Below are 9,837 nucleotides of genomic sequence, written 5' to 3'. Positions count from 1 at the left end.
TTGTAGGTCACGTACATATCTCATCAGAAGTATCACCAAAAACTTTTATAAGACATTTTGTGACTACAAAATCCTCATCCGAATTATAGTGTCACTATTTTTTTTCCTTTTATCGTAGATCTTTATTTTCTCTTAAATATCTCACATGTTTTAAATCATAAAATCATATTATTATTATTTTTTTAAATATCACTTTGTTTATTTGTTTCTATTTTTTTAAATCTTTTTTCAACTTACTTTACGTTTTTGCATTTTCATTTTTTAATTAATTTGAAAATTTATGCAATCAAATATCAGATTTGTACACACATATATAATGCGAGTTAATTTTTTCTAAAATAAACTTAAGTTATTTTAACCCAACAGGGTTGCACGCCCTCCCCTATCTTCTTCTTTATGCCAATGGCTTTCTTAAAGTAATAGAGTGAAGAGTGAAGACAAATCAATCACATGGAAAGTAGTAAAGTGGAGGAAATTATGGTTGTGATGATAGATTCAGAGACAATAGGTCTTCGATGGAGTCTGTTTCGAAGGAGTTGAGATAGAAAAAGATGGAACTAGAGTGGTCATTGGTGGCTCGGAATGAGCAATAAATATAATGAAGCCAGTGGAATGAGTCGAAGTCGAAGCTGGTGGTGAAGTTTTGGTGGAAGGAGAGAAAGCCACGCCTAAAGGAGCAAAGGATGAAAATATAATTGAAGTTGCAAGTGTGGCCACTGTTGGTGGAAGAGCCGATTTCGGAGAGAAAAATGGTAGTGACTTAGTTAGACAAAAGGTTGGTGCGATGGTCATAGCCTAGCCAAGAGAGACACCGATGGTTTGCAAATGTTTCTTTTAATTACAGTGTAATTACAAACATTTCTTAATAAGTAAATTACAATCTCATTTGTATGACTGGGGGCAATTTAGACTTTTATAAATTTGTTTTTTTCTTATTTTTAATTCATTTTTTCATTTTTAAGATTGAAATGTTTATTTGCTATATTTACAAATCAAAAGTTAAAATATATTATTCCTCTTGTTAGCTCTTTTAATATCGGTTACTGAAAATTGGGTTTCTAACCCATATTTTTTGTTTGCACATTGGTTTAAACCATTGCGTGAAGTTCTGAAGTAAATTTGGATCAAGCCACGTTTTGAGTAAATGTTTTAAAGACCTTTTAAACGAAATTACAAGTATGGGCTGGGCCCTAAAAGGTTGAGATTTGTTTTCGTTCATGTTGTAGATTTTACACGAGGGTTTAAGAAGGGGAAATTTTTAGGATAAATTCTTTATATCTATATTGAATAGATAAACCCTAGGATCATTCATGTCAAATTGTCAAGAATAACATACCGGATTCCATTGCAAAATTGATGATAGCTTCAAGATGATGATGGATGACTATGGTCTTCCTCAACCAAAACTCCGAATGCTCTTAATGGGATCTCTCTAGATGGGATTCAAGAAAGACTGACTGCTTATATTGTTTTGGTATATCGAGAACCATAGCCTAAGGTCTCTTTATATACTAGTTCAATTAGGATTCCCATTAAACCCTAATTAACTAGGAATGGGCTTCTACCATTAAGTCCATACTTAATTAGGAAACTAGGGCCTTAATTAATTAAGGCCCAATCTAATAAAATAATGATAAATTATTAATCCACATACATAGCCCATACTTTAATTAAACATATTATTATTTAAATATGTCTAACAATCTCCCACTTGGGCTACGTCTATGTACCTATTATAATTAAATCACATAAACCTTAAGCGCGTATAAATAGGTTATTTCAATAATAGAATTCCCCTTTAGTTCCATCTGATCCATCTTCTGTATTAGCACGGAATCAAGGCGACTTTCGTCACTACCCTTGTAACTAAACCTTCCTTGATCACCAATTCCAATACATTCAATGACATAGATCAAATATGGATGGATAGCATGAAAACTACATGCAAAGTGATCTAGATCATGTCTGTTTCCAACTGGTCCAAATTCCTTAATGAGATCATTCTAAAAAACTTTATGCTAAATTGCATGCATGATAAACAAGTTCAAATAATAAAACATAAACCATCAACTTTATTCTATATAGAAAATAAATAAAATAAGGTCAAAGAACATCCTCAATAACAAACTCCCACTAAACCATGGAATCAGAAAAGTGACTAACATCCATGTGAGAAACATGCTCATGAAAAACTTTAGGTGGTAAACCTTTAGTCAATGGATCTGCCACCATAGAGTTTGTTCCTATGTGTTTTATCCAAATTTGACCATTCTGAACTCTTTCTTTAACAACCAGAAACTTCACGTCTACATGCTTTGACTTCGTTTTGCTTCTATTTTTGTTGGAATACATCACAGCTGACTTATTGTCACAAAATAATTTTAGTGGTTTTTCTATGCCAACCACTATCCGCAGCCCAGTGACAAAATTTCACAACCATATTCCATGATTGGATGCCTCATAACATGCTATAAACTCCGCAGCCATGGTAGAAGAAGCCATAAGTGTTTGTTTAACACTTTTCCAGGATACAGCTCCTCCAGCCAACATGAAGATATAGCCTGAAGTGGATCGTAAAGTGTCTTGACATCCAGCATAATCAGAATTAGAATACCCAATGATCTCCAAAACTTCTGATTTCCGATAAGTGAACATATAATCTTTTGTTCTCTGTAAATACCTTATAACCCATTTGGCTGCTTTCCAATGATCCATCCCCGAGTTACTCAAATATCTGTCTAACACTCCAACTATGAACACAATATCTGGACACTTACATACTTGAGCATACATTAGACTTCCAATGGCCGATGCATAGGGAACCTTCGACATCTCCTTAGTCTCGAGTGTGATTTTGGGGCATTGACCTAAATGAAATCTATCACCTTTAGCGATCGGGGTATCTCCCGGTGCACAATCTTTCATGCCAATTCTACTCAAGTTCTTTTCAATGTAGTTCTTTTGTGACAATCTCAAAATACCTTGAGAACGATCTCGCAGTATTTCAATTCCTAATAAAAAAAAAGCATCACCAAGATCCCTCATCTCAAAATTTCTTTTGAGAAATCCTTAGTGTCATGCAATAAACCTACATCATTAGTAGCTATGAGTATGTCATCAACATATAACACCAGAAAGATTGATTTACTCCCACTGAACTTGTGATATACACAATCTTCCACAATGTTCACCTCAAAACCAAATGAGGTTATCACTTCATGGAATTTGCGATACCATTGATGAGAGGCTTGCTTGAAACTGTAGATAGATTTCTTTAATTTGTACACCATAGACTTTAAATTATCAGACACAAAGTTTTCTGATTGCACCATATAAATCGTCTCATCAATGTTCCCATTGAGAAATGCAGTTTTTACATCCGTCTGGTGTATCTCTAAATCAAAGTGAGCTACCAGTGCCATGATTACCCTAAAAGAGTCTTTCAATGAAATCAGAGAGAAAGTATCTTTGTAATCAATATCTTCCTTTTGAGTAAAACCCTTTGCAACAAGATGAGCCTTATATCTTTCGATATTGCCATGTGAATTCCTTTTGGTTTTAAATATCCATTTACAACCTATGAGTTTCACTTCTGATGGCAGTTCGACAAGTTCCCAAATGTCATTGTCTTTCATGGATTTTATTTCCTCTTCCATAGAACTTATCCACTTTTGAGAGTTAGAACTTTGTAAAACTTGTTGGAAGTTGATTGGATCATCTTCCATTACACCCACATCATCCTGATGTTCTTGAAGAAACACAATATAATCATTCTGAATTCGCACTTCTTCCTCTCTCTAGTGGATCTTCTTAAATTGGCATTCTTGAGGTTGTTGAGTTTGAACTTCAGGTTCAATAATAGGGACTTCAATATTGTCTTATTCTATAATTGGTTCAATAATGAAGTCAGGAATTGGAGCCTGAACATCATTTATAAATCACATGAGGAAAAGAAAACCAAATTCCTCTTCAAATACAATTTTTTCTTCTGTTATCTTCCCCCTCCCAAACTAACATCCTCAAGGAATCTAGCATTTTCTGTCTCAAAACAATGATCTAGAAGTGGGATCATAAAACTTGAAACCCTGAGAGTGCTCAGAATACCAACAAAATAGCAACTAATAGTTCTTGAGTCCAATTTTCTTTCATTAGGCCTTATATAGGCCTAGCTTCAGCTAGACAACGCCCATATGTGAATATGCCTAATACTAGGCTTCTTTTCTGTCCACGACTCATAAGGGTTTTGGCTATTGCTTTACTAGGTACCCTATTAAGGATATATTTAACAGTCCTTTAGTGCCTCATCCCAAAGGATTCTGGTAGAAGAAGAATGACTAATCATCTTCTTACCCCATAATTCTTAAGATGTTCCAATTTCGCCTTTCCTCGACAACCATTCAATGTTGGGTTTGTCCGGCATAGTGTACCCTATTAAGGATATAAGTACCAGATGCAACGAGTAAATTTTCATTAGTTAATCTTGATATCAAGTGCCTTTAATTTACCTTGCGAGAATTAGACATTTCCATAATGTACTCCCTTATGTTTCCAATTGCCCTTAATATATCTCATAGAAGTTAAGAAGTTAAAAAGACTACTTGCTTCCCTTTTCTCATTTTTAGCAAAATATTTCTCAAATTTGAGCAAGGAACTTATTGCCATTTTCACTTTCCGTGATAGAGCCCCAAAAAGACTCCAAAAATGGAGTGCCTAATTATCATCAGAATACATGCGATTGACCGTTCCACTTCTTTATATTAGTCGTATTTGGCTGTTCATCAGTAGAAGTAGGTTTATCGAGTCCTGGTCCAAATCCATACACCCAAGAAGTTATCTCTCGGTTTTTTCTTTCCAAATCTTGAAGTTCGATCCATTCAACTTAGGGAATTGAACTTAGATTTCTAAATATTTGAGTAAGACTAACTGAAACAATAAAAAACAAAACATATGCTCACAACTAAAACATAACAAAAATAATTTCACATATATAGTGGGCCCCTTTAACAAGGTATCTAGCACAACATTGATGTCCAAGCCTTTGGGCCAAAAAATAACCAACTGTAAATGGCACTCTCAACGTAAGTAATCAAAATACTGACAATATACCTCTGTAAAAAATAGCCTTTCTTTGGAGACTATTTTTCACATGAGCAAATCCTTATAATAGCACATACTTATTAACCACATGCATACCCACAAATTGGCCAATAATGTATACTTCCTATTGGGCCGATAATTATTCCGCATTAAATTCATGAATATATGCACATCTTATAGTTGTTCATAATTTAAAATGATCTAAGATAATAGAGGCTACTTTGGTAACATATATTATTTTACCAATTCAATCTAAAATATAAGATACAATAAATAATTAATATTATGTACAAAAAATAAGGAGAAAGAACACCAAATAGATATTTACAAAATTCATTAATAATTGCATACACATAATACAATTAAAGTAACATAAACATGTGAATATCACAAAAAAACAATCAAATTGTAGATTTAATTCACAAACTTATTAATCAAGAACTAAGAACCTTTTCAAGAATTTCAACCAAGTTATTAATCAATAAAACTTAGATTCACTAAATTCAATCATTTTTTTTTTTTGAATTCATATTCATCAATTAAGTATTAACATAAATTTTTCAGTTAAAAAAAGGGGAAAAAAACACAGCAACACATTTAACTTTTTTCCATTTACTAATCAAATTTAAAACCGAACTCATAAAAAGTCATCCATTAAAAATTAAAAGAAAAAAATAACTAAGAATTAAAACAAGGAAAGCGCAAGACTTTAATTGGTAATTGACCGATACCTTCGCCCAACGGCAACTCCAGTCAGTCATTAACCGAAAGTCTTGATGGATAAAACTTGTAGCAACTAAAGACCTAACTCCTTCGATCGGTCTTTAACTTTTTTTCTAGTGGATTTCATCACATTGGTGGACTTTTGTCAAGAATGTTGGACTGAACATCCTTAATTTTGACAATAATAGAACTAAGGTTTTTTTTTCTTTAAAAAAAAACTTTAAGAAACCACATTCAATCAAAATAATCAACCAAAAAAAAATTCACTTTAATCCACCTCTAGCACATCATTCATAATCAGTGATGGGTATGCCAAATACCACAGAGAAGAATACGGGTTGCAAGAACACATATTGCCAAAGAAAAAAATGGCCGACGAGATTTTCATCCTACCATCGATGAGTTTACAACGCTGCTATAGTAAACCGACCATATTTTTTCTTTAAATTCTTTACCGAAACCAAAATTTAATCAACAATGCCAATGGAAAATGCATAAACTAACAATCCAACATGAAATTCATGCTCTGATACCACTTGTTAGGATAAATTCTTTATATCTACATTGAATAGATAAACCCTAGGATCATTCATGTCAAATTGTCAAGAATAGCATACCAGATTCCATTGCAAAATTGATGATAGCTTCAAGATGATGATGGATGACTATGGTCTTCCTCAACTAAAATTCCGAATGCCCTTAGTGGGATCTCTCTATAGATGGGATTCAAGAAAAACTGAGTGCTTATATTGTTTTGGTATATCAGGGACCATAGTCTAAGATCTCAGTTCAATTAGGGTTCCCATTAAACCCTAATTAACTAGGAATGGGCTTCTACCCATTAAGTCAATACTCAAAAATCTAGGGCCTTAATTAATTATAGGGCTCAATCAAATAAAATAATCCAATGTGATAAATTATTAATCCACATATATAGCTCATACTTTAATTAAACATATTATTATTTAAATATGTCTAACGGAAATTTATTACATCTTGATTTCGAATGTAAGTGATACTACTACTAGAATTCTGTTGAGGAAGGGAAAATTGTTGCGATAATGTTTATGATATGGAATGTTGTTTAAGCTTGTTTTTCTATGTGATTGATTATGTCAATTTATGATTGATAAGCATATATCTTAATTTAGCATGAATATTGATTTTATGTAGGACCCTGCATGTGTGTTATATGGAATTTCAATTTTGATACAATTAGCCAGTAACGACAGGTGACACAATTAGTTTGGAGTGACATATAACACGATTTAACCTGGGAATGATACATTACACAGTTGACTGGATCTTCGTTAACAGCTTTTAGGTCCCACTAGTCTTGATAAATTTCAAATTTATGATTATATTTGATTTCATACTTTGACTTTAGTAGCATTGAAAGTGCTCATCCCTTCATTAAATGTATTTTTTCCTTTGATGTAGGACTTTTTGATACACATAAAACTTTAAATTTTGGATGTTTCTTTACATGAATATTTTTAGAGGACTCCAAACAAAAGTTTTATTTTGGCTTTGGATAAACTGTCATAACAATGTTTTATTTTATGTTAAAATAATCAAATAGTTTTTGGCTTGAAAAATGCATACATAAAAAATGACCCATGTTAGAATTATCAAAAAGTCGGGTCGTTAGAAGCTGGCTAATAGTTCTTTTTAGTTCCGTCTCATCCACAGCACCACCATGTTTGTAATACTCATCTTTAGCTACAAAATCTACTGAGTAAGTAGTCCACACCCGAAGAGTCACTAAATAACATACAAGACAAAGATCATGCTACAAAAACAATAGATGCTTATTATACATGTAAAATAAATAACGACAACATTCTAAATAGTACATAAATCTTCAACCTTTACTTAAGCTCCAAGACCTCATTCAATTCTCATATTTACCCTAACCAAAGCTCTTCAAGACTAGCCCTTTGATTCACATCGACTCTCGACTATTTTTATCCCGAGCCTCAACGTTCCCTATCGAGCTCAATGTTCAACCCTTGATGTACCCTAAACCTACATTTTAGATCAAACAAATTTACCTTCCCCACACACTTTACACAATCTTAAAAAATGAAAAGAATCAACATTCTTAAAACAAAATTAGGTTTTTGTTCACTGTTCACATGGTAAACCCCAAAAAAGAAAACCAAAAGAAATATTTTAGAGCTAACAACCAATTAAAGTGAAATTATGTCTTCCAATTTGGCTTATTAAAAAGTTAAGCCCCACTTTTATTGTTGCATCATGTATCAAGGGTTTTTATAAAAGAGTGAGAGATTCTCTATATATACTCACTCATATAAAAAAGAGAGTTATTATTTTATTATTGCCAATTCTGGAATCTTATTCAGGTTTTCATTTTAGTTACATTGTATCTAAAGTTATTATTTTCTTATTATTCTTCTCCCTCTTATCTCTTCTCAGTTTTATTTAAATGTATTACATTGAAAATAAAACAATTATCATTATGAAGTAGTTCTATATTATTGTATTTTTTTTTTAAAAAAATTATCATTCTCTTTTTTTTTAAAATGCTTTATATATCATTTTTATTATGTTGAATCATCAGTCTAACTCAAAATTTTAGATTTAAAAGGTTATAGTAAACTTAAGTATATCAATATTTTAACATGTATGATATTATTCGAATTCGCATAGGAATTAATATTTATTAGAGAGAAAATGACATTAGAGGAATTGGAATATATGTCATCCACCCATGATACCATGTAAAACCACCATTCAATCCAAAAGATTAAGTTGATTGGTATAGATGTCTATAAGTGTCTACCAATAAGTGACATTTTACTATATCTGAAAATATTTCACACAGTTTTATCATTTAAAACAATTACCCTTACAAATATATAAGTCCTTAACTTTTAATTTTATGTAAAAAAAATATTTCAATATATGAAAATAGTTATCTTATTTGTTAGATATAAAATTGAATTTATATTTAATGAGACTCTAAACTTTCAATTTTGTGTTTACAGTAGACTGATAAATTTTAAAAAAAGTCAAAAAATCAAAAAACTATTAGATACAAAATTGAAAATTCATAGACCATTACACATAAAACTAAAAGTTGAATGACTTATTATACACACAACTTTTAAGTTCTTCGTAAACCCTACTATTATATTGGAGACAAAATTGAAAGTTCATAAACATATCAAACACATTAAAGTTTACAGACCAAAAAGATATGAATTTAAAAGTTCATAAACTAAACTAGTAATTTAATCCCAAAAGTTAATTCTATCACTACTTTTAACACTCTCCCCTAAACACACATATATATATATATACAAGTGTGTGTGTTGCAAAACAACATTACATTACATTGTTGATGAAAATTGATTCAGTTTGAAGAATATTATGGGAGAAAATTGGGAAAATCTTCAACTCCCAATTGCCAATGTTGGTAGAATAATGAAGAAGATTCTTCCCCAAAAGGCCAAGATTTCAAAAGAAGCCAAAGAGACAATGCAAGAATGTGCAAGTGAGTTCATTAGCTTTGTAGCAAGTGAAGCAGCAGAAAAATGTCACAAAGAGAATAGAAGAACTCTCAATGGAGATGATATTTGTTGGGCTTTGGGTTCTTGTGGCTTAGATAATTATGCTGAGGTTTCTGCTAAGTATTTGCTCAAGTTTAGAGAAGCTGAGAGAATCAAAACTTCTAACAAAGCTATTACTTTTCAACATGATCATCAACAAGGAGAAGATGATGATAATGATGAACACCAATTATCTTAAGGGCTCAAAACTTTTACTTCTCCAACAAGTTTGTACCAAAATTTTCTTTTCTAGCCTTTTGTTTCTTTTTTTTTTCAAAGACGATGTTTGTCGGGTTTGCAATGTAGTAGGTAGCTTTTTGCCGTTGAATGTACTAGAGAAACCGTAAAAGTATTTCGAATTCGTATTAAGTAGTTATTTGGAACATGCAACATTTTGAAATTCACATTAGTGGTCACTATTAATGCATGGTCGGATTATTTT

General features: G+C 31.8%; 1 protein-coding gene across 1 annotated transcript; it reads left to right on the top strand.

The window, feature by feature from the left end:
- Positions 1-9,216: 9,216 nt before the first annotated feature.
- Positions 9,217-9,594, top strand: LOC120072171 (nuclear transcription factor Y subunit B-4-like). The gene has a single exon (XM_039024579.1). It carries the CDS (start codon positions 9,217-9,219, stop codon positions 9,592-9,594), a length of 378 nt encoding a protein of 125 aa, XP_038880507.1.
- Positions 9,595-9,837: the final 243 nt, after the last annotated feature.

The sequence above is a fragment of the Benincasa hispida genome, chromosome 2 (assembly GCF_009727055.1).
Source record: "Benincasa hispida cultivar B227 chromosome 2, ASM972705v1, whole genome shotgun sequence".
NCBI classification, from domain to species: Eukaryota; Viridiplantae; Streptophyta; class Magnoliopsida; order Cucurbitales; family Cucurbitaceae; genus Benincasa; species Benincasa hispida.
This window is presented reverse-complemented; position numbering and strand designations above follow the sequence as displayed.